This window comes from Oncorhynchus nerka, linkage group LG25 (genome assembly GCF_034236695.1).
Source record: "Oncorhynchus nerka isolate Pitt River linkage group LG25, Oner_Uvic_2.0, whole genome shotgun sequence".
NCBI classification, from domain to species: Eukaryota; Metazoa; Chordata; class Actinopteri; order Salmoniformes; family Salmonidae; genus Oncorhynchus; species Oncorhynchus nerka.
Window position 1 is genome coordinate 44,209,530 of NC_088420.1, and position 25,833 is coordinate 44,235,362.

Genomic DNA, 25,833 nt, shown 5'->3' on the forward strand with positions numbered 1-25,833 from the left:
TGTTTCCAGATGCTAACATTTTAGCATTTGTGGCACAAATCCCATTCAAGACACTTTTTTAGGCATCATATCCAAATCATCCGAAAGTATCTAAACTGTATTGTGAAGCTCACCAAAGTAATTTATGGATGATTTGAACATGATGCACGAAAAATGCCAATATCGCTCCCATGACTTGAATGGGATTTGTGCCACAATTGAATGCTAAAACGTTAACATTTGGAAACAGTGCCAGCCACTGCCAGGGAAACTAAACCAAAACATGGATTGCTGTCACACACAACACATAAAGGGCAAGGAAACCAGTGGCCTGAATGCCAAGCATCACATTTGGAGGAAACCTGGCACCATCCCTAAAATGAAGCTTGGTGGTGGCAGCATCATGCTGTGGGGATTTTTTTCAATGGCAGGGACTAGGGGACGAGGGAAAGGATCGAGGGAAAGATGAACGGAGCAAAGTACAGAGAGATCCTTGATGAAAACCTGCTCCAGAGTGATCAGGACCACAGACTGGGGAGAAGGTTCACCTTTCAACAGGACAACGACCCTAAGTACACAGCCAAGACAACGCAGGAGTGGCTTCGGGACAAGTCTCTGAATGTCCTTGAGTGGCCCAGCCAGAGCCCGGACTTGAACCCGATCGAACATCTGTGGAGATACCTGAAAATAGCTGTGCAGCGACACTCCACATCCAACCTGACAGAGCTTGAGAGGATATGCAGAGAAGAATGGGGGAAACTCCCCAAATACAGGTGTACCAAGCCTGTAGCGTCATACCCAAGAAGACTCAAGGCTGTATTTGCTGCCAAAGGTGCTTCAACAAAGTAAAGGGTCGGAATATTTGTGTAAATGTTTATTTCAGTTTTTAACATTTTGAATAGATTTGCAAAAATCTATACAAACCTGTTTTTGTTTTGTCATTATGGGGTATTGTGTGTAGATTGATGAGGGGAAAACATGATTTAATCCATTTTATAATAAGGCTGTAATGTAACAAAATGTGGAAAAAGTGAAGGGGTCTGGATACTTTCCAAATGCAGTGTATACTTCCATTCATTTTTTTCAACTGGTACCAGGGGACCTTCAGATGAATCTTGTGAGGCCTGTGGGAATCCTAGAACAAAACAACTGACATATAGGAGAGTCTCACCTTTCCACAGAGGGGTCATATTAGTGTGTAGCCCAAACTGTTTGGACGCTACAGACAAAATTTGGCAGATTGGCTGAAATGACTTCAGACGAGTCCCAAGACACTTGTGGGGGTTGTAGTGCAAATCTGAGAACACCATAGTGTTCCGATTTTCAGGATGTCTCATGGTCCGAAAAAACACTGCTCTAGCTCTGTCACCTTTTACCGCAGATGCGGAAGGGCGACTTAGGCGAATGTGGTGGATTGAGACACATCCAATGCAAACTGATATCTCTAGCTTAAACTGACAGATTTTTATGGGGATTTCTTTATTATGCTAATGAGATGCGTAACTACTGAATTCCCAGCTAAGAAACACCTGGTTGTCAGAAAGTTATGTGCTAGCTGTGTATTAACTTTCTGGGATAGGTAACCAACATCTTTGGGCCATAAGAGTTTTCCTTAACCATGTGACCTGACCAGATAAAAATGCTGGATTCCATAGGGTATAATCCCAATAGTTTTTCCTGGTCAAGTCACATGACGTCTGGGAAAATCTTCTGGCCCTGGTTTCTCTGAAACCATATAATAATATGTAATAACTTATTCCATTAGTTTGGCATAGCTATTTAATAAAATACCCCCAAATTCCTTATATACCCTAGAGGCTGAACTGTAATTGGACCAATTAATCCATGTTTTGATCATTTTAATAGAGGATCAGAGCTATAGTAATGCCCTCACATGTCTCCCGATCACATTACTTCTTCCACTAAATCATGTGACTTTGGCTTCCAGCACTTGGCCGTACTGTGCGTGTAATGGTGTAGACAACAGTGATCCAACCACTCTCATTTGAGAATGACGTGGGTGACGACCTCTGTGCCAATCTTCCTTTAACCCATAGACCCAACTGCCACTGAACTTGATTTTTTATTTCATGTTAAAACAAGCTTCCTTCATTTTCTATGTTATTGTCTGTTCACAGGGGTGCTTCTGGTCGTGTGTTGGAGTCCCCCCTTGTGTCTTCTCTGCCCCCCCCCCCTTCTTTTACTCCACAGTGTGCTGCTGCACTGCTATATGTGGCGCCCGGAGCCGCTCCGGGAATCTGCACTAAATGTTTTCCATATTAGTTCAGAGCCTTCTCTGGTTCCAAATAGCCTAGCAGCCGAGCTGGGCTAATACTGAGAGGAACCCTGAGCAGAGAGGGGAAGGGAACGGGGGGCGTGGCAGGGAGCAGGGTAACACACTGACAGACAGCACAACGGTAAGACACTGACAAAGAAACGGGAAAGGAAAGAGTGAGAAAAGAGTAAGAGAAAACAACCTCCCAAGGAGCTGAAGAATACGCGCTAGTCTCATCTCAAGGCAGAAGGTGAAGAATGGGAGAAGGAAAGAAGGGATCTGGAGGAGGGGAGAAGAGCGGAGGAGCGCCCCCCATCCAGGAGAAGAAAGGGGGGAAAGCAGAGGAGGGAGGCCCAGCGCCCGAGGATGCCCACAAGTGCTGTGGCTGTCGCTTCCCCCTGCTCATTGCCCTGCTGCAGCTGCTGCTGGGGGTGGCCATCACAGCCGTGGCCTTCCTCATGGTCACCATCAGCCCCTCGCTCCTGGCCAGGGAGACACCACACTGGGCCGGCATCATTGTAAGCATGGACTCGTCTCGTCTTTCTGTATGCATGGACACTTAATACGGCCTTGTGCCACTGTTGTAGCTGCATGGGCCTTTGCCTTAACTGACTTAGGTCCTTATGTCCATCTTCAACTCACCTCACTACGTGACTGCATGGATCCTCGTCCTCATTGTCTAACAACCCAATGCAGCCTTGTGTATCTACAGGCATGCACATTCAACATGGCCATTATTGTTGTCCTGATACTCTACCTACCATTTCTCCCATGCACTTAACCTACAATGCACACTGGGTTGTACTGCCTCATCTCCCAGAATGTAGCAGAATGGTCCTATCTTCATTGCATGCATGGCCTAATGATGTGTATAAACACATACAGTATGTACAGTTGAAGTCGGAAGTTTACATACACTTAGGTTGGAGACATTAAAACTCGTTTTTCAACCACTCCACAAAACTATAGTTTTGGCAAGTCGGTTAGGACATCTACTTTGTGCCTGACACAAGTCATTTTTCCAACAATTGTTTACAGACAGATTTTACAGACAGATTATTTCACTTATCACGTATCTCAATTTTAGTGGATCAGAAGTTCACATACACTAAGTTGACTGTGCCTTTAAACAGCTTGAAATATTCCAGAAAATTATGTCATGGCTTTAGAAACTTGGATATATTGAAGCAACATGTCAAGACATCAGTCAGGAAGTTAAAGCTTGGTCACAAATGGGTCTTCCAAATGGACAATGACCCCAAGCATGGGGACAAATATGGTATTTTTTGGAGAAATGTCCTCTGGTCTGATGAAACAAAAATGGGAACTGTTGGCCTCCCGGGTGGAGCAGTGGTTAAGGGCGCTGTACTGCAGCGCCAGCTGTGCCATCAGAGTCCCTGGGTTCGCGCCCAGGCTCTGTCGTAACCGGCCGCGACCGGGAGGTCCGTGGGGCGACGCACAATTGGCCTAGCGTCGTCCGGGTTAGGGAGGGCTTGGTCGGTAGGGATGTCCTTGTCTCATCGCGCACCAGCGACTCCTGTGGCGGGTCGGGCGCAGTGCGCGCTAACCAAGGTTGCCAGGGGCACGGTGTACCCTCTGACACATTGGTGTGGCTGGCTTCCGGGTTGGATGCGCGCTGTGTTAAGAAGCAGTACGGCTGGTTGGGTTGTGTATCGGAGGATGCATGACTTTCAACCTTCGTCTCTCCCGAGCCCGTACGGGAGTTGTAGCAATGAGACAAGATACTACAACAATTGGATACCACGAAATTGGGGAGGAAAAAGGGGTAAAATTCACACACAAAAATAATTAAATAAATAAATAAATGGGAACTGTTTGGCCATAATGACCTTCGTTATGTTTGGAGGAAAAAGGGGGAGGCTTGCAAGCGGAAGAACACCATCTCAACTGTGAAGCACGGGGGTGACAGCATCATGTTGTGGGGCTGCACGAGGAACTATATTGAACTATATTGAAGCAACATCAGTCAGGAAGTTAAAGCTTGGTTGCAAATGGGTCTTCCAAATGGACAATGACCCCAAGCATACTTCCAAAGTTGTGGCAAATGGCTTAAGGACAACAAAGTCAAGGTATTGGAGTGGCCATCACAAAGCCCTGACCTTAATCCTATAGAAAATGTGTGGGCAGAACTGAAAAAGCATGAGCGAGCAAGGAGACCTAGAAACCTGACTCAGTTACACCAGCTCTGTCAGGAGGAATGGGCCAAAATTAACCCAACTTATTGTGGGAAGCTTGTGGAAGGCTACCCGAAATGTTTGATCCAAGTTAAACAATTTAAAGGCAATGCTACCAAATACTAATTGAGTGCATGTAAACTTCTGACCCACTGGGGAAGTGATGAAAGAAATAAAAGCTGAAATAAATCATTCTCTCTACTATCATTCTGACATTTCACATTCTTAAAATAGAGTGGTGGTCCTAACTGACCTAAGACCAGGAATCTTTACTAGGATTAAATGTCAGGAATTGTGAAAAACTGAGTTTAAATGTATTTCGCTAAGGTGTATGTAAACTTCCGACTTCAACTATACATTTACATTTACATTTAAGTCATTTAGCAGACGCTCTTATCCAGAGCGACTTACAAACTATGGCATGGCCACACAGACGTTTGTCCTCCTCATCACCATCTTGTCTCCTCATTGCCATCTTTGTCTCAACACAAAGATACCTCTTCAATTTGTACGCCATACGTCCTTCTACTCAGACTTTGTCCCTACTGTATGTCCACCTTGCCCTCACTGCATCTACACATACCTACTTATCAGCCAAGTCTTATCTCTCTATTCACACATTATCTTACATTAGTTACATCTAAACTCAATATAAGGGTTGTTTATCATGCTTTACAGCCTTTTCTAGAGCTGTTTCAACTTGTGTTTTAATGGGAAAGTTCCCCGCCTCCTATGACTCAGAGATAAACATGCCACATGGATAGTATGACTCATAGTCATTTACTAGTGCCATGTGGTTTTACATAGGGAATGATTTCAGATGTACTCCTTATTCAATATGGAGCATAGTGTGCCGTGCAGTGACATGAGGTGGCTGTAGTTTTCCATATACCGTTATTTTATTTCTGGCCAGGCAAAAAAAACCTAATGATACCATAAATAACAATTATGATCCAGTTTCAGGTTAAAAGTTGCCTTGTTTTCCTAATGGATGACCCACGTGAACCTCCCTCAGTCTCGTCCAACAAATTGGGTGACATTCTAAATGTCAACATGTTGACTGCTACCAATTAGCTTGATGTTATTTTCACATTGGCTCCCTCACTCTCTTACTGTTGATTAGATTGATCTCCTGTAGAAAGAGTTAACTAGCTTAAAGAGTTTCTAGGTCATTCTACCACTTCGGTGCCTTTTAAGGAGTGTAACTTGGTCAAAAGAAACGTTTGATTTCATCTCATTTTAACTTTCTGTCAAAGTTGACATTCATAAAAACACGTTTTCCATTAAATAAAAAAAATGAAAAGGATAGTAAGTGCATATTAATTGCCAAATAAAGTAACAGGGTTGACTAACAAGGTTTATGATTTCTTCTTAAATCAGCCATAAATCCCATTGTGGCAGGGGGAATGAAAGATTGTTGTGTGCAACAGGGAGTGGCAATTGAATGCAAGCTTCACAATTTTGTATTTATTGTTAAAACATTTCCAGACTGTCTAGCGATTGATAACAGGATTGACGTGTTATGCTCAACCCACTCAGTTTTCCACCACAAAACACCAGAAAATGTCCAAAAATAGTTGGAACAGCTCACGCTTTTATTCTATGATTTGACAATTAGATGTTCAATGTTTCTTTTGAAATAAATATTTAAAAACAAATAGTTTCACCCTATTAAGACGAGAGTTCACGTAGCAGGGTTGACCTTAAAATGAGGGACAGACGTAATCACTAATCACATTAAGTAAATATTAATCTTCAGAAATTAATTTGTTAAAGCAACAAAATAACTAGGGATTTACAATGATGGGGAAACTTTTGCAATTAGGTGGGTAAAAACCTTCCTAGAAGTGACAGAGGGTTGACAGAGGGACATGTCAAAATGCTGAATTTGAGCACTTCAGCAAGCATTTATTCATATTAAAAATCAGATTTATTGAATTCTCTGTGTGGTCTTCATTTGAAATGTCAATATTGGTGCACAATTTCTACTTAAAATATCAAAGGGACGCAAATAGCACTCATTTCGTGGAAGACCCTTCTATAAGTTTCGAACTTCCCCCAACTGTAGTCAAGGCAACTGTAGTCATGGCAAGACAACAACCACTCTAGAATGCCAGTCAGAGCTGTGGGGCAGTAGCCTCTTACCCTGATCCTTTAGTTTGCTAATGTCTACAGATAAATAAAGCAAATAATACTGAAAAAAACTGAAGGTAGCACTTTACTTTACATTGCCCTTATACCCTACTGTTATTACTGTATGAGACCCAATGTTGTAAAAATGCAATATTTCCTCAATTGCATCCCGTACAGGTCCTAAACTCAAAAATAATGTCAAACACCACATAGTGCATCTCCTTAGACCCAGATGTATCTCTTAGTAGTATTTGTTGTGTGATTATTGTGGCATCAGTAGCCTCTGAAACGTTAGAAACCTGCAGACTCGTATAAGACCATACTGGCCCCCTTACGCAAGCATATGTTGTAGGCTATCCATGCAAGTAAATGACTAGAAATATTTTTTCCTGTCTCCTCTAAGATAAAGTAATTATGTAAAAAAATATTAATTGATAAACATTCTGAGCCAGAGCTAAAGGTAGTTTTGTAAGTGTTGCAAAAACACAACATTGGGATTAAAGGGTTGCCAAACTGAGCCATTGGGCCAATAGACTATTAGAGATTGTTCTCCTTCAAAATTCTGTAAATATGGACAACAAAATACTTCAAGAGGTACTTTGATGTCCCCTCTACACATCAAAAGAACAAAAAATCATTTGTTAGTTTTTTGTGTGTGTAGTATACGAGGTAAGAATACTGCCTTTGACGACCATTAATTTTATGGTAAAGAAGTAAAATAGGAGGTTCTCTCTCTACATTAATCCAGAATGGACAAACAAATATTATTACAGGTAAGTTACAGTGGACGTTCTCCATTTATACAAAACCCACCAAATAGTTGATCCTTTCAAAATATATATGTTTTTGATTAGCGAAATACAAAAATGTGGATGATCGAATTGATAAATTTGGCTATTTCAGACAAAATAGGACTTCATTTCAGTGTTATATGTCAATGCTTTTCATCAATTTTGATGTGATTTTAACAGAATTTCTCTATTTTTTTTATTAACACACATTTTCCTACCATTGAAGACTAATGTTGCATTTTTTTTTACAAACTTGAAGTTTAGAAAACTGGTTATTTTCATAATCAGAGGCCTATTACAATTACACTATATATACAAAAGTGTGTTCCCCCCTTAAATGAGTGGATTCGGCTATTTCAGCCACACCCGTTGCTGACAGGTATATAAAATCGAGCACACGGCCATGCAATCTCTATAGACAAACATTGGCAGTAGAATGGCTTACTGAAAAGCTCAGTAACTTTCAATGTGGCACCGTCCTAGGATTCCACCTTTCCAACAAGTCAGTTCATCAAATTCCTGCCCTGTTAGAGCTGCCCCAGTCAACTGTAAGTGCTGTTATTGTGAACTGGAAAAGTCTAGGAGCAATAAAGGCTCAGCTGCGACATGGTAGGCCACACAAGCTCACAGAATGGGAGTGCCGAGTGCTGAAGCGCATAAAAATAGTCTGTCCTCGGTTGCAACACTCACTACCAAGTTCCAAAATACCTCTGAAAGCTAAACAGAGCAAGAACTGTTTGTTGGGAGCTTCATGATATGGCTTTCCATGGCCGAGCAGCCGCACGCACACAAGCCTAGAATAGCCATGCACAATGCCAAACCTCGGCTGGGGTGGTGTAAAGATCGCCGCCATTGGAAACGGGTTCTCTGGAGTGATGAATCACGCTTCAACATCAGGAACTCTGACGGACGAATCGGGTTTTGGCGGATGCCAGGAGAATGCTACCTGCCTCAATGCCAACTGTAAAGTTTAGTGGGGGAGGAATAAGGGTCTGGGGCTGTTTTTCATATTTTGGGCTAAGCCCCTTCGTTACAGTGAAGGGAAATCTTAACGCTTAAAATGACATCCCAGACGATTCTGTGCTTCCAAATTTGCAATGCCCCTATGCAGGAAGCGAGATCCATACAGAGATGGTTTGTCGAGATCGGTGTGGAAGAACTTTACTGGCCTGCACAGAGGCCTGACCTCAACCCCATCGAACACCTTTGGGATGAATTGGAATGCCGACTGCGAGCCAGGTCTAAAGTCCCCGCAGCAATGTTCCAACATCTAGTGGAAAGCCTTCCCAGAAGAGTGGAGGCTGTTATAGCAGCAAAGGGGGGACCAACTCTATATTAATGCCCATGATTTTGGAATGAGATGTTTGATGAGCAGGTCAACATCATTTGGTTACGTAGTGTATTTCTGAAGGGTAATATTTTTTTTCTTCCTCATTTGGATCTATGCTTGGGTCTCACAGGGTTAGAAGTAATATAACTTACATAACACACAGCATTTCCATATAGAATCTATAGGAAGTACAGCGATGAACCCTTTAAGACCCAAGGCTAAAGAGGCCTACTAATGATAACACAGGGGCTTGACTAGGTATGTTCCCATACAGTCTAATCTAGTATTGTTTTTCTAGGCAATGTATGGTAGTGAGCATTTCTTTAACATAATCTTGTAATCCATGTGAGATTCTTCAAGTTTGCATTTCTGTAGAGGAAAAAAACAAGTTGTTTTCTCTCAGCTTCCTGTATGCCCTAATTACAGTGTGTACAGATGTCTGCAATCGGAAGCATCTCAGCTCACACAGGGTACATCCATCTCGGGTTCTGTCCTCACGTGACTCACGACCCGGTAACAAACACGGAGGTCACCAAGATGCTTCTAGAGAATTCTGATTCCTGACCGCTTAAGAACCTGGGGAAAACAATTAAATTAGATGCTGCATGTTAGTCACAAGACTGTAATAGTGTGTTATCGCAAAAAAGGAGGAAAACTACTTAATTTGCCATAGCATTGATAATGTTATCAGATGACAATTTGGACAATATGATGCTAAAAGTGCACAATTTCAATAGCTAACTTGGGATAAACAGCTTGAAGAGGGTTGAAAAAGCCCCTCAGCTGCAAATAAGATAAGAGGTTTGCTTGTATGTGTTGTGTGTGTGTGTGTTAGAAAACCATGGCAACACTTGGTATCAGCAGATCAAATCCTGGGATCAGATCCGAATGGTTTCAGTTTCCCAATAACACATATGCCATGCAGAAAATAAAAAGCATGCAGGTATAATGCATTATGATGCAGTTATAATGCACCGTAAGACTTTAATGAGCATGCAGGCATACAGGTATATATTTGCAAAGCATTTAAGTCAGAGAATAACCCCCACTAAATCCATTTCCCCTGTGTTCTGTTTCTCTAGTTGTGTGTGGTCTCCTTGCTAGGCTTCCTCCTATACTGCATCACCTACGTACCAGATGAGAGGACCTCCATGCAATTCATCGCCAAAGTGAGACCCACATGCCCTCTGACATAATTTCCTGTCCAACTGAGCAGAGACCAAGGCAAACTCTCTCTAATGGGACAATTAGTCATGTTTATTCAGGAGAATTCATTATTATTCATTCATTATCAAACACATGCCCGTCTCATTCAAATCAACCAGGTTGTAGTTAGAGTCAGTTAATCTGATTTAGATTAATGTGTAGGGCCAATATACTACAACACAGAGAACATTGATTGCCACATTGACATACTGTAGGCAGACCTGGGTTCAAGTATTATTTAAAATCTTTAAAATACTTGTTTTAGAATAACTGTACTGCCAGATGGGTGAGGTTTGCACTTTGTGACTATTCTATTACACTGGACAGAAATATAAATGCAACATGTAACAATTTCAAAGATTTTACTGAGTTACAGTTCATATAAGGAAATCAGTCAATGAATTAGGCACTAATCTATGGATTTCACATGACTGGGAATACAGATATGAATCTGAGTCACAGACACCTGTCAAAAAATTGGGGCGTGGATCAGAAAACCAGTCAGTATCTGGTGTGACCACCATTTGCCTCATGCAGTGCGACACATCTCCCTCGCATGGAGTTGATCAGACTGTTGACTGAGGCCTGTGGAATGTTGTCCCACTCTTCAATGGCTGTGCGAAGTTGCTGGATATTGGTGGGAATTGGAATACATTATCGTACACATCGATCCAGAGCATTCCAAACGTGCTCAATGGGTAACATGTCTGGTGAGTATGTAGGAACATTTTCAGCTTCCAGGAATTGTGTACAGATCCTAGCGACATTGGGGCCGTGCATTGTCATGCTAAAACATGAGATGATGGCGGAGGATGAATGGCATGACAATGGGCTTTAGGATCTGGTCACAGTATCTCTGTGCATTCACATTGCCATCACTAAATGCAATTGTGTTCATTGCCCATAGCTTATGCCTGACCATAACCCCAACTCCACCACCACCATTGGGTACTCTGTTCACAAGGTTGACATCAGCAAACCACTCAGCCACACAACCCCATACACACTGTCTGTCATTTGTTCGGTACAGTGGAAACCGGGATTCATCCGTGAAGAGCACACTTCTCCAGCGTGCCAGTGGCCATCGAAGGTGAGTATTTGCCCACTGAAGTCGGTTAAGACGCCGAACTGCAGTGGAAACCGGGATTCATCCGTGAAGAGCACACTTCTCCAGCGTGCCAGTGGCTGGAGAAGTGTGGTCAAGACCCTGGTGAGGAGCTTCCCTGAGACGGTTTCTGACTGACAGTTTGTGCAGAAATGATTTGGTTGTGCAAACCCACAGTATTATCAGTTCCTCGGGTGGCTGGTCTCAGATGATCCTGCAGGTGAAGAAGCCAGATGTGGAGGTCCTGGGCTGGTTACACGTGGTCTGCCATTGTGAGGCCGGTTGGACGTACTGCCAAATTCTCTAAAACGATGTTAGAGGCAGCTTATGGTATAGAAATGAACATTCAATTCTCTGGTGGATATTCCTGCAGTCAGCACGCCAATTGCACGCTCCCTCAAAACGAAACATCTGTGACATTGTTTGACAAAACGGGCCTTTTATTGTCCCCAGCACAAGGTGCACCTGTGTAATGATCATTCTGTTTAATTAGCTTCTTGCTATGTCACACCTGTCAGGTGGATGGATTATCTTGGATTATCTTGGCAAAGGAGAAATGCTAACTAACAGGGATTTAAATACATTTGTGTTCAACATTTTAGAGAAAGAAGCTTTTTGTGCGTATGGAAAATTTCTGGCATCTTTTATTTCAGCTCATGAAACATGAGACACTTTACATATTGTGTTTATATTTTGGTTCAGTATAGTTCCATTGCAACAGGCAACCTCTATAAAACTCAGATCAAATATTTAAAATACAATTTGAACCCAGGTCTGACTCGGGTTGTATGGTTGCACCTTGAATGTGATACTATATGTACAGTATAGGGCCATAGAGAGAAATGCAGAGCACAGCATGCCTACTAGCAAGGCCCTGTAGGAGGCCTATGGGTACATGGGCACAGTTATTGGACATGAATTGTCTCATTTAATTGGCCAGACAATGTAGGCAGTTGGAATGTCCAATCAATTAGAATAGGAATACCACTGTTTGCCCATCGTGACTGAGCTGTGTACAAACACAGTATTTTCAAAGGTGGACTTCCTCCATTCAAAATGATAGTGAAGTAGATATAACGTGAACTGAACAATACATTTGAAAAGTAATACAATCAGTGGTGCAATTGTACGCAACAAAATATTCTCCCTATTTTTCGTTTCTTTATGTCTTCCTAAAGTTCATAGCAAACCATAGAGTACAGTGATATATGAAAGGCTTTGTGTTGCTCTTCTTTTTATGTCATTTATGTACAGCAGTTGCCAGTACAATACATCTCATGACGTTCTCCATTTTCACAGCCGTTTACATTTTTTTTAAACGCCATTTCAAATCAAGCAAGCATCAAACATTACATAATGCTATAGGCAGCATGTAACGGAGTGTAAATACAGTGCGAATCAGGGCTCTGTTACATAACCTGTGGATTTAGATGAAGGGCTAGTGTTATTTGGATTGTACACTGTAATTACATAAACCACACAAAGACACTCTTGCACATTGTCAAGCTGTATTTTAGACCCCGTTTACTCAATGTGGACATACAGGCACCTGCCAAAATAAAGGAAACACCAACAGTGTCTTAGTAAGGCGTTGGGCCACCAAAGCAGTTTCAATGCGCCTTGGCACAGATTCTACAAGTGTCTGGAACTCTATTGGAGGGATGCGACACCATTCTTCCACAAGAAATTACATCATTGCAAATTAGTTTTTTTTGATGGTGCTGGAAAACACAGGTGCCTCTCCAGAATCTCCCATAAGTGTTCAAATGGGTTGAGATCTGGCGCACACACACACACACACACACACACACACACACACACACACACACACACACACACTCCTTTGACACCCCTCTTTCAAAGTCCCCGAGATCATTTCTTCTAGCAAAATATGGGCAACTGGGCATTTTTATACATCAAATCAAATCAAATCAAATGTATTTATATAGCCCTTTGTACATCAGCTGATATCTCAAAGTGCTGTACAGAAACCCAGCCTAAAACCCCAAACAGCAAACAATGCAGGTGTAAAAGCACGGTGGCTAGGAAAAACTCCCTAGAAAGGCCAAAACCTAGGAAGAAACCTAGAGAGGAACCAGGCTATGTGGGGTGGCCAGTCCTCTTCTGGCTGTGCCGGGTAGAGATTATAACAGAACATGACCAAGATGTTCAAATGTTCATAAATGACCAGCATGGTCGAATAATAATAAGGCAGAACAGTTGAAACTGGAGCAGCAGCACAGTCAGGTGGACTGGGGACAGCAAGGAGTCATCATGTCAGGTAGTCCTGGGACATGGTCCTAGGGCCCAGGCCAGTTGAAACTGGAGCAGCAGCATGGCCAGGTGGACTGGGGACAGCAAGGAGTCATCATGTCAGGTAGTCCTGGGGCATGGTCCTAGGGCTCAGGTCCTCCGAGAGAGAGAAAGAAAGAGAGAAGGAGAGAATTAGAGAACGCACACTTAGATTCACACAGGACACCGAATAGGACAGGAGAAGTACTCCAGATATAACAAACTGACCCTAGCCCCCCGACACATAAACTACTGCAGCATAAATACTGGAGGCTGAGACAGGAGGGGTCAGGAGACACTGTGGCCCCATCCGAGGACACCCCCGGACAGGGCCAAACAGGAAGGATATAACCCCACCCACTTTGCCAAAGCACAGCCCCCACACCACTAGAGGGATATCTTCAACCACCAACTTACCATCCTGAGACAAGGCCGAGTATAGCCCACAAAGATCTCCGCCACGGCACAACCCAGGGGGGCGCCAACCCAGACAGGCTGACCACAACAGTGAATCAACCCACCCAGGTGACGCACCCCCCAGGGACGGCATGAGAGAGCCCCAGTAAGCCAGTGACTCAGCCCCGTAACAGGGTTAGAGGCAGAGAATCCCAGTGGAAAGAGGGGAACCGGCCAGGCAGAGACAGCAAGGGCGGTTCATTGCTCCAGAGCCTTTCCGTTCACCTTCCCACTCCTGGGCCAGACTACACTCAATCATATGACCCACTGAAGAGATGAGTCTTCAGTAAAGACTTAAAGGTTGAGACCGAGTTTGCATCTCTGACATGGGTAGGCAGACCGTTCCATAAAAATGGAGCTCTATAGGAGAAAGCCCTGCCTCCAGCTGTTTGCTTAGAAATTCTAGGGACAATTAGGAGGCCTGCGTCTTGTGACCGTAGCGTACGTGTAGGTATGTACGGCAGGACCAAATCAGAGAGATAGGTAGGAGCAAGCCCATGTAATGCTTTGTAGGTTAGCAGTAAAACCTTGAAATCAGCCCTTGCTTTGACAGGAAGCCAGTGTAGAGAGGCTAGCACTGGAGTAATATGATAAAATTTTTTGGTTCTAGTCAGGATTCTAGCAGCCGTATTTAGCACTAACTGAAGTTTATTTAGTGCTTTATCCGGGTAGCCGGAAAATAGAGCATTGCAGTAGTCTAACCTAGAAGTGACAAAAGCATGGATGAGATGTTAATTGCTTAATTAACTCCGTAACCAGACTTTGTCCCTCATTTACTCAAGTGTTTCCTTTATTTTGTCAGTTACCTATACAAAGACAAATACATAGCATGTGGATAAAGGGACAGTGGGAGGCTGCAGGGGAGTCTCACAGGAACAATGTCTACTTAATGCAGTCAGTCCTCCTTTTCAACTAGAATGTTTTTTTTGTGTGAAAATAACTGAATTATTTTGAAAATGACCCCTGATGACATCATAGGGGGTGATTTCCTTATCTAAAGCTAATTGACTACATTTAGGTTTTCAAATACGGAAACACTGGTATGGTGCTGCTGTGGTGGACATAATGAATATGAGGTTAAAAAAATGGTGACGTTCCCCTTTAAGACAGTTATGCTCTGTCAGGCCGGTAGCCAGGATCTGCAGGTATTTATTGGCTGCTTTGAGGGGAGATAATCGTTAGCAGACAGAAACCTATTTGGATTGGAAACTGATATGGCTAGAGAGTAGGCATACCTGGTTCACTATGGCCTGCTAACACTTAAGCCACTTCAATCAGTCATTGAATGTGCTACAGTAAGCTGAGTAAAGACATAGAGCTCCAGTCATCTTAGCCCCAGTGTAGACAACCAGGGTCATGTTCAGGCTCAAACACAGAAAAATATTTGAAATATCGTTGTTATTGGTAGTCTGTCCTCTGTTTCAAAACATTTATATAATTTGGTGCTAAATATGACCCTGCAGTGGTCCTTAAGGATGACCTCCCTCTAAGTATTTGTCCCCCACTATGCTTAGCTATGCTATGATTCACTACACCACAAAACACAAGCTCACGTCCTCTCCTCTCCTCCTCCAGCTGCTGTACTTCATCCTGTGCACAGTGGGCCTGGTCCTCTCTGTCCTGGTCATGGCCTTCTCTGGCCACCATTATGCTCAGACCAACGGATTCAGCTGCCTGGAGGTGGGAGATGACTGCGTGTGCACCCTGGACTCCCACGACCCAATCGCCAGGACCTTCACCTACGCGGGAGTCAGCGACTGCGGAGAGGTCACAGGCACCCTGAAGTTGTACTTCCTGCTTCAGATTGCCCTGAACCTGACCCAGGCCCTGGTGTGTGCCCTGGGGGCCTTCGTCATGTGGAAGCACCGCTACCAGGTGTTCTTTGTGGGGCTACAGATAGGCTCACCCTCCTTCCAGCACTGGCAGAAGGTCTGATGGGAAATGTAAAAGAAGAAAAAAAGAGGCCCATGATGATGCTGATACCACTATTGAGGGTAGAGTAAGGCGGAGAGCAGCCAATCAACATTTCGGCTCATTCTACTTGAATGGACAGAGATGTATTACACGAAACACTTTGGTGTGTGCGTAAGTGTGTGTGTTTTGGTTGTTCTCAACCATATTTACATTTTGGGGTGGTTGTCTTCTTCTATAATGGCTTTTCGCACAACTTTTATATACTGAGTGGAGAACTTTATTTGCAGTTGCCAATGCTACATGAGATACTGTATTTCTAATAGATGAAAATATTCTAAACTACCAAACTGTCAGTTTTGGAATGATCTACCATGATGTTCAATGTATTTTTGTCAGGGATTTCAAAATAATTCAGCAAAAATCTTTATTATGCCTCTACAATTGAACGTATACACTCTATAATAGTGTTGATTATGTTACAATTAAAGCAAACTCAAGACACTTTTCTCATACTGTGGTCGTAAAAACGATTCTTGCTGCGCAAGTATTCATCTCTATAATCTTCTATCATACTGCTGTTTAGGACTGTGGGGAATGCTATTGTTTTCAACCCCAATCGGCCTTCAATTTGAGATACTCAATGAGAGTGGGCAGCACTGAGCTCGCCTGCAACATCACTTCCTGGAGTAGCTCAAACTGAGCATGTTATCAAAAGACAGCGCAGTAGGAAGATATGCAGAAACTGCTTCTCCAATAAAAATCTCCGATCACATTGTAGGCTATGTCCTGGCGAAGTTCATGCACAGAAAGACGTCATCGGGTCTAACGGTTGTCTCGGGCCGAACTGCGCATTTGCAGGCCGTCAATTCAAAAGGGACTCCTTTGTTATAATTAAGGAAGAATTTCACTTCTCTCATCAACTTCACAAACCCCGGACAGGTCTGCTTGGTCTGTTTCGCAAGCGTTCCCGGAAGTCACGCCTCTGGGATTAGGAACTGCGATGTTATGTCTTGAGAATCCCCCCCAAGAGATTCCATTTTAGCAAACTAAAACAGATTTCCCGAGCTTCAAATGCACCGTTGAGTCTTCACATAGGAATACATGGTGTGACGTCATCTATGGCTTTGTACATTCATATACAGTCAATGGTTTAACTGCATCGGCAGAGGGTGAGGAGCAGGGTGGAACATAAGTGAGGGAATTATGCTCTCTTTTTGCAATTGCATATTTAGCACTTGACTTTGATTATGATGGACTATCACACAAACAGTGGTACATATTTTGTAATACAGTAATACAGTATTTTTGGGCAAAAGAGGCTACTCATTTCATGTTTCCTTTCAGCCAATAGATGTGTCTGTAGCATTTGGGACTGTTGATATAATGCCATCATTGTATGAATCAGGGAAAACCCCTGACTGAATACAGCAGTACAGCCTGGTGTGTTATTGCATTTACTAACCACTCAGAGTGGAGACATACTGGTGCTGAGAGGAGGCATGTGGAGGCTATCAACAATACCAGTGGCCTCCAGTCATGACTCAAGCAGCCAGGCAAAACCAAAACTGCTGCAACCGCTGGGGGAGGGCTGGGCTGGGGAGGGGTAGGTAAAGGGGTACTCAGACAGACAACTGAACTGTGCCACCCCAAGAGGGAAACTAAGTTTATATGGCTCATTTAGCTGGATAGTGTCCCTCCAATAGTGAAGACATTAAATCAGTTGTTTAAAGGTTTGGTGTACGTTGTCTTATGCTAAATGAATTTAGGTGGATTGTAAATCACATTTTAGGTGCTGGTACTGGACAGCATTTGCCAATGACACATCTAGAGACGAGAGCAACATGAAAAACAGAAGCAGAAAATATGAGAATTTGAGCTAATGAGTGGTGGGTGGTAACATGGCAATTACTGTGCATTAGAGATACTATAGTCGAGTCTTTGTACATAATACACAAAGAGAAGTGTTTGAGAATAGCAAAATCTGTGTTTTATCTTCAATAGACACCTTATTACTGGTGCTTGAGCATTTTGCGTCATTTACATGTACATTAGAGAAAGAACTACTGCCGATGTCTGTGTACATTTTCTAAGCCTTTTAGCATGGTCTCATGTTTACTATTAATAAATGCTGTTGAATTTTAAGTCCTTAAATAGCAGTTGTATTATTTGTGTTGCATGCAATTCTACCTCAACTATTCTTAACCCAATCCTGAAATAAAAGTATGTGAATGAATGCGGTTTGCCTGCGAGCTACAGTATCACACCAGCTATCACTGAAGACGGACAGCTTGCGAGGGAAACATAACTATCTGAGCCAGAGTCTTTTTATTCAATCACTGGAAGGGATAAGGCTGTACAAAAGTACACTACAGCAGCCTGTTATCAGATTAAGTGAGAAAGTTAGAGGGCCTGGGCCGTGTTCATTAGGCACCAAACGGAAGAAAACAGGGAGGGACTACCTAGTTCTGTCCAATAAGAACAGCTTGTTTTTCATTTTCTGTTGAAAAACGCTAAACAATATTTTGCTATGGTGAATATAGCCCTGATTTTTTTGATAGGCCTGAGGGTGTTATGAACTATCATGTGACCACACCGCTTCATTATTCATGACAGCATGACATAGGAAGTCATATGCAGCCCATCACGAGGGGGATGTATCTAAACAAATGACAGTTAAGAGTTATTTTCCTCCCACAAAATCTCTTATCCTTTCCTTTGAAATGGCAAACACCTGCTTGAAATTGCCATAGATTTGCGAGGGGTGAAAATCAGAAAGGTATCTGATCTGTTGTCCAGTGCATTTCTTCTGACCCATTGAAAGGAGAGATGAATGTGGGAGATAAATAAAAAGGAGATCAATTTCTGTATAAGTGACATTACTCAAGGCGTGACTAATAGCATTATGTTAGAGCAGTTTCACTTCAATAATGGCCACCTGCAACTGGCATAACTCAAACTGGAGGAAAAGAAATGTGCCCAAATTACTTGGGAAACAGAAATTGGCATTTGAGCAGAACAAAATTACCTATCAGTTGCTCAACATAGCATTTGAAAATACTTGTTTTTCTTTTGTCACACTACAACACAAAAACATATTTTGTTTGTCACACTACAACACCTAACTCCAAACACAATAAACACAACATCCAAATCATCACCGTGGCTCAGTCCCAGAGGTGTTTGTGGCATAATATCCTGTTTATTGTCCTACTACTATTGGGTGGGTCTGAGTTCGCGCTGACTAAACAACACGTGACTTTGGTCGGGGGCTGCCAGTGTCGAGAGACTCCAGTGTCCAATTTTGTCTAAGGTTGTGTACATTAGCGACACACCCAGCTCAAGTGCACGCAACGTGTTGTTCACATGCACAAAACGTGTACAGTTTCTCAGAATAACAGTGAGTCATAAGGGTACAGTAACACATATCAACCTGGGGGTGATAACCCATGACATTACAGCAGAATGTTTTCAGACTCCGAGCAGCACAAGTGGAAAGACTGTAGTTATTCTCGTTCTGATCCTGACACAGAACCTTACACCACTACTAGCTACTAACAAATACATGAGTCCAATGGCAGTTAGGACACGTCCAACAGAAGCAGTAGTTTAACTATGGCGGCATCTGCCATGCCATTTTAATTGTATGAGAGAAATGATTGTTTGAGGAATATATGTCTGAAATTGTCCAGGTCATTGGAATGTAAAAAAACAAAGCAGTGGATGTTTGTGTATGAATGCACCACAGAGTACCGACAGAGCCAGGGTAGGCAGGTCCCATCGCCCCCTCTCTCCTTCCCTCCCCTCCAAGTCGGAGCATTCCAGATCTGCTGGACTTTCCCCTTCCTGCCTTGCTCGGTGACAGCTGTGGGCTATTATGGTACAGCGCGCAGCTAATTTTAATGGCTGTGTCACAGAGGCGGCGTGAGAGAATGCAGCCCTGCCAGCGTCAACAAGAACAGAACCATCTCTGGACGTGAGCCCTGTCCAAGCCGGCGGGGGGGGCGGGTGCCCTCCATTTAGATCAAACAGGGGGGGCGGGGGGGAAATCACGTGTCTGGATTATAAAACAACTTGGAAACAATTCAAGCCTCACATTCATTAATGACCTCGCACGTGTTGCGTTATCCAACTGTTCACAGATTCCTTGTCTGTCCTATCACTGTAAACCATTTCATTTGATATCTTTAAATCAGAGAAAATTAGCTAATTTGGAATTAAGGTGAATTTGAGTCACACACACATATTTCCATAGTCATTCATCTTGATCTTTCCAAACAGGGGAAAGTCAAAAATGACAAAAGATAACGCTGATCCAAAGTCCATCAGGCTTCTTATGAGTGTTAAGCAGATGCACTGAGCAGAACGGTTGCAGTGTGATAGTTAAAGCATGACGGTTATTGTGGTGTGTGTACTGTGTACGTGCGCAAGTGGGCCACAACGGTAGGACAAACATGAATTCAACCCAAAGACTGCTGACTAAATACACAGAGACCGTGATTAACTCAAGGCAAAAACATCCATTCTTATCTTATCATAGATTTATTACATTATAACAGCTCAACAACATGAAATACACGATCTGTTTAGAGAAAACTGTCAAAGGGCATTCCACTCTGGAGTGCATACATACTGTTATGTGATTATGCGAGATTAAAACTTTTACACATATATTGAATTGCATTCCATTTGACTGAGTGAGATGACTTTACATGGCTGAGTACAAAAAAACAGAATGAATACAGTATGGAGATTGAGTTCCATGGCTATGTCCCGGTCCATATGGAATAGGGGGCCATTTGGGAAACACGCCCATGAGTACAGTATTATGCAACATCTTTATCAACATGAGTGACTGTTTCTGGGTCATTCCATGAAATGAGTCCCTTTTTCGTCCCTTAATAGAAATTGTGAACCAATTTTGAATTTAAATTCTATATTAAATGAAGTGCCATTTAATATAGACCACATATGGACAATTCAATAAATCAGATTTTTTATATGAATAAATTCAGCATTTTGACATGTCCCCTCTGTGACTCCTAGGAAGATTTTGACCCACTTGATCACAAACTGTTTCCAAATTGTCTCCATCACTCTAAAGCCCTCGATATTTTGTTGCTTTCACAGTCCTTTCTGAAAATGGTTAATTTCAGGCGATTCGTGGTTCATTTTAAAGGTAAAAAACCATGCCCTCATTTTAAAGGTCAACCCCGTTCCGTGAACTGAACTCTCATTTTAACATGGTAATATGAGTTTAATAATTTTCTCAAAAGTAACTTTCAACATCTACTAGTCAAATCATACTGTAAAAGCAGTTGAGCTGGTTGTTTTCTTTTGATCATTTTCTGGTGTTTTGTGGTGGAAAACCGAGTGGGTCGTGCATAACACGTCAACCCCGTTACCCATAGATGGACTGGATAGAAATGTTTAAACAATTAAAACACATTTGTGAAGCTTGCATTCAATTGTCACTCCCTGTTGCATACAACAAGCTTCCATTCCCCCTGTAACAAAGGGATTTATGCCTGATTTAAGGCTAAATCACCCGGTTACAGCCAACTCTGCTACGGTCAACCCTGTTACGGCCAACCCTGCTATTTTATTTGGTACATAATAGGCACTTACCACAGTCATTTTTTTATTTAACCTCTTGAAATGGGACAACATGTTTTTTTAATTAAGTTGAACATGTACTCTTAATGACAGAATGGGTTTTTTCAGCAAGTTATAGTACCCAAAAGGGACTCATTTCGTGGTACGACCTATCTACTGTATTGTACACAAGCACATTATCTTTAGACAGTGGTGAATACATTCTGTACCAATATAAGACTTTGAATCACAAGGACTTTCAAGTAAATTCCACATAGATAATCAGATTATCTTCATCTACATTTTTTCATTGCGTTATTTCTAGACTATGTACAACATTTGTAGAAAGGCACGTAATGGAGTGCAGCGATTGCATTATCATGGATGACACTTCTTTGAGAGTTAAGGCGGTAATACTTTACTTGAACTCAGCGCCGTAACAGCGTCTTTAACATGTCTTGAAGCTTCACAGTAGGAGGCCAACTACTGCAATATGTAAATATATGTGTCACAACATTGTCATAGTATATCCTTTAGAAATGAAATGACATTTGCAATTAATCTTTACTACATGTTTATGACACAGCTATGAAGCATTATTGCGGCTAGTTCAAGTAAAGTGTCAGCCAAAAAGTATTGTCACAGGCAAGTCCGTTTCTCCAGTTGTATGTTAACAAAAAAAATATATATATATATAAAAAAATAAAAAAAAGTGCAGGCCACTGAGAACATTGACTATCCCGGTCATTATGATTAAGATGATGAAGCAATGCTCCCACATAAGTCAGCCATGCGGTAAGTTTATCCATTTCTACTACATTTATTCTCCACATTCATGAGTTAACAGGTCATATTAAAACAAAACAAAAGAGAATAGATAGCCTGGTCCCAGATCTGTTTGTGCGGTCTTGCCAACTCATATTATCATTGTCATAGGAGTTGGCAAGACTGCACAAACAGATCTGGGACCAGGCTAGGAAGAAAATACTTTACCTTAACATTACACGTATACCCTTTCCCAAAAGGGCTATTCAATAATACAAGGAGCAACCCCTCCAAAGTCTAAACAGAGTTGAACAACACCAACCACCCAATGTACCAATACCTGACCTGGGTATAGCCCAGTCTCTGTCTTCATCTGTCAGACAGACACAGTGCACTGAGAATACTGAAGGAAGAGTGTGGCTGCCCACAGGGCCACAGTGCTTAACCTTTAACCCTCTTCCTTGACCTCCAGGCTGCAGTCAGTCTGCTGCAGCCTGGCATAGTGACACATGCCTGGCATCTCATTCAGTCTCACTCATAGAGCAGAAGGACTTATATGGGATGATCAGAATGACTGTGCAGCTTGTGTTGTTCTAAAGGCACAAATCACTGTACTGTTCTATGTGGGAGGGTGATGCTGGGTGAGTCGTCTGAGGACTCAGTCTAAGAACGAGGCACTGATTGCGTTGAATACAAGGCACTGTTTGAGTAAAGGCTCCATAAAACAGATAACATTGTGTGTGTGTGTGTGTTAGTGTGGTTACTGTGTGTAGCTCCAGCAGAGTTCTCTGTGATAAGGGGGCACCGGGCCCCTCAGTGTGCTGGGATATGGTGGTTGTTGACTCCATGAGTCCCCAGGAAGCCCAGCCTCTGTTTATTCTTCCTTTGCTCTGTCATCTGTGGAGAAGATAAGGAAAGAAGAACTTGTTCAATATAAGCTACACACAGCATTTCCAGTTTGGGCAGTATCAATGGAATCTGGCAATGTAGCCAACAAATAGTCAAGAGTCAGCCCAGGTTACACCGACAGTAATCTCAGAACGCAAAATCCAATCTCAGCTTTACTAATTTGTGTACATTTTAAGCAATTTGTGGGATAGTTCCTAAACTGAAATGTGGTAATGTCCAAAGGAGTCCATTTGAGATGTCCATCTTTCCAGGATAGCTTTTCACCGTCTTTAGTTTACACTTCATAACACGGTTCCTGATATTCACCATTAGTGAGAAGAAACACAATGTACCGGTCAGTATCTGTAATCTCTGTTCTGAAGACCTGGCTCAGCTCTCGGTGTTCACACATGGCTGGAAAAAGCCTCTGTCCTTAATTAGCCTCGATTTCCTGTTTGACATATTCACCCTGCACAATGTAACATTCCAGAAACAACTGTCTGACTTCAGACAAGTCCTTAACAATCTTCCTAGGTAAACACAGTATAGTCTGCGATACCATGAACACCAGCACTCTGATTGATTTGCCAACCTATGAGGAATCAATCACAACCCATGACTCCTGTTTCAGCTCTGTTTTTACTGTGAAGTTATTTTCTCTATTTGAGTATAAGAGAGCTAAGTTCACAAAACAACATGCAGGAGGTCAATGTTCCAGCTCTGTTTTTACCACGGCTGTTATTTTCACTATCTGAAGTGTGTCCCTCTATGTGGTTGTCCCACTTATCCATCTTAAGATGAATGCACTAATTGTAAAATTGCTCTGGATAGGAGCGTCTGCTAAATTACTCAAATGTAAATAAGTCAACATGGCGTGTTGTTTACACGGACATCTGGGCAGCAGAACAGGAACAAACAAGGAGAGGCCTGTGACTGCATGGAGATCACATGCAGGAGAGGCAGGTGATGGTGTTGTAATGATCAGGTGATGGTGGAGTGATGACGATCGGTCAAACTACTTGCTGCATCATGACTAGTCAGCCCAACAGCCACAGGCTCTCTGGAAGGTCAGGGAGGTACATGGCATTGTACAGCAAGGCCTGATAACCTCAAGGAAAAGGACAAGTGCATGTGAACTGATAGGAATGATTCACCATTGTGATGCAAGTGAAGAGACCCATGACGACTCATGATGGTGAGAATGCTGTTCATTGTTTACAGTTCAGCGTTCAACACCATAGTGCCCTCCAAGGTCATCCCTAAGGTCAGTACCCTGGGCAACTGGATCCTTGACTTCCCGACGGGATGCCCCCAGGTGGTAAGGTTGGGTAACAATACATCCATCCACCCAGATCCTCAACACTGGGGCCCCTCAGGGGTGCGTGCTCAGTCCCCTCCTGTACTCCTGTTCACTCATGACTGCACAGCCAGGCACAACTCCAACACCATCATTATGTTTGCTGACGACACACCGGAGGTAGGACTGATCACCGACGATGATGACACCGCCTATAGAGAGGTCAGAGACCTGACAAACTATTATGACCCCTCTATGAGAAGATGAATCTCACAACCACAATGGTGTTCTCCGATTTGCTCTACAACCCTGACAAGCGTCTTGGGACTCGTCTGAAGTCGGTTCAGCCGATCTGCCAACCTCTGTCTGTAGCGTCTGAACAGTTTGGGCTACGCGCTAATATGACCCCTCTGTGGAAAGGTGAGACTCTTACAAACACATACATATAAGTTTTTGCTCTAGGAGTCCCACAGTCCTCACAAGACTCGTCTGAAGGTTCCCGGTGCAAGTAAAAAAAATTATAATGGAAGTATATACAGAGACTGTTTAGTTTTATTTAATTTTAAATTTTTTTTTTTACAAATCATAAAATACATTTGGTATGTATTGTTTTTTATACTTCAAGGAGTCTCAAAATTCAAAATCAAATAGCAAAATGAACCTGGTATGAACTTAAAACAAATAGCTTAGTAGTAGCCCCCCTCCCCCTGATTAGCCTCTTATGGGTTAAAAAGATACCAATGAAGAAAGTCCACAATGAACATGCCATTTGAGTTGCGCGGCCTTGTCTTAAGTGTATGAACTAATGCCTTGTTCAACGACAGTGCCGTACCTTCTCCTTTAGCTCGAACAGCTGGGAAGACAGCAGGGACACTAGTTTGACGGTGCCATCCAGTTTCTCCTGTAGGGAGCGCATCTCGTTCTGCTCACTCTCCCCCTCGCTGCTCACCAGAGACATGGCCCGCATCCGGGGGAACCAGTCCAGGTTCTTCTCCTGGAGAGAGAAGGAGGGAGGAAGTGAGAGAGAGAAGGAGAGAGGGTGAGAGGAAGCGAGAGAGCGGGAGGAAGCGAGAGTGGGAGGAAGTGCGAGAGAGAGCGTGAGAGATTTGATTTCAAAAGAACATTTATTGGCACAAATTAAATGTATTTACATAGCAGATTCAATGCCTATTCAATTCAGAAGTTCAACACTGCACAGCAGTGTTTACTGAGCTAAAACCAGAGGGAGAGAGAGGGTACGAGAGGGTAAGAGAGCAGCAATGGAGAGAGAAAGGAGAAGTTGAGAAACACTGAAAAAGGGAGGGAAAAGTGAAAGCGAATGGGATGGGAGAAAGAGGGGGAAAGACAGAGGAGAGGAAAAGTGTGTGGGAGGGAGGGGGAGGAAAAGAAGGAAAGATGAAGACAGACAGGCTGACAGGGAGTGAGGGAGCCAGGAAAAGAATGCATGTATGTATGTGTGAGTGAGTGAGTGAGAGAAAGAGAGAGAAAGCCAGGATGGGTATATTAAGCAGTACATCTGAGGGAATTGGTCCAAGTTCCTCACTTTAGAGGAGTGTGATTACTTTTAACCAGGCCTGTTTTCTCCCAGCCAGACACTGCAGTAAGCTGTACAAAG

General features: G+C 42.8%; 2 protein-coding genes across 5 annotated transcripts in view; one reads left to right on the top strand and one right to left on the bottom strand.

The window, feature by feature from the left end:
• The first annotated feature begins 2,209 nt into the window (after nucleotides 1–2,209).
• On the top strand, nucleotides 2,210–17,818 carry sspn (sarcospan (Kras oncogene-associated gene)). Of its 2 annotated transcripts, XM_029634551.2 has the most exons (3): nucleotides 2,215–2,772; nucleotides 9,786–9,872; nucleotides 15,338–17,818. In XM_029634551.2, exons 1-3 carry the CDS (start codon nucleotides 2,512–2,514, stop codon nucleotides 15,695–15,697), a joined length of 708 nt encoding a protein of 235 aa, XP_029490411.1. In that variant the 5' UTR covers nucleotides 2,215–2,511; the 3' UTR covers nucleotides 15,698–17,818. The 2 variants fall into 2 exon arrangements, with proteins under 2 accessions (XP_029490413.1, XP_029490411.1); XM_029634553.2 differs by lacking the exon at nucleotides 9,786–9,872 and having other exon boundaries at nucleotides 2,210–2,772.
• Nucleotides 17,819–20,196: 2,378 nt separating this feature from the next.
• The window catches only part of LOC115109547 (inositol 1,4,5-trisphosphate receptor type 2-like), a 173,567-nt gene continuing 167,930 nt past the window's right edge, over nucleotides 20,197–25,833 (bottom strand). For 2 of the 3 annotated variants that reach the window (XM_029634547.2, XM_029634546.2), the window contains exons 55-56: nucleotides 25,051–25,212; nucleotides 20,197–22,930 (exon numbers count right to left, since the gene is read on the bottom strand). In XM_029634547.2, the coding sequence (XP_029490407.2) occupies nucleotides 22,847–22,930; nucleotides 25,051–25,212 (246 nt within the window). In that variant the 3' untranslated portion in view covers nucleotides 20,197–22,846. Of the gene's footprint in view, nucleotides 22,931–25,050; nucleotides 25,213–25,833 lie in introns of those variants that run through there. The other variant, XM_029634548.2, reaches the window with a different exon arrangement.

Coding starts and splice junctions, on each gene's coding strand:
- sspn (XM_029634551.2), top strand. CDS start 2,512: ATGGGAGAAGGAAAGAAGGGATCTGGAGGAGGGGAGAAGAGCGGAGGA. Junction 2,773..9,785: donor CACACTGGGCCGGCATCATT/GTAAGCATGGAC, acceptor CTGTTTCTCTAG/TTGTGTGTGGTCTCCTTGCT. Junction 9,873..15,337: donor CCATGCAATTCATCGCCAAA/GTGAGACCCACA, acceptor CTCCTCCTCCAG/CTGCTGTACTTCATCCTGTG.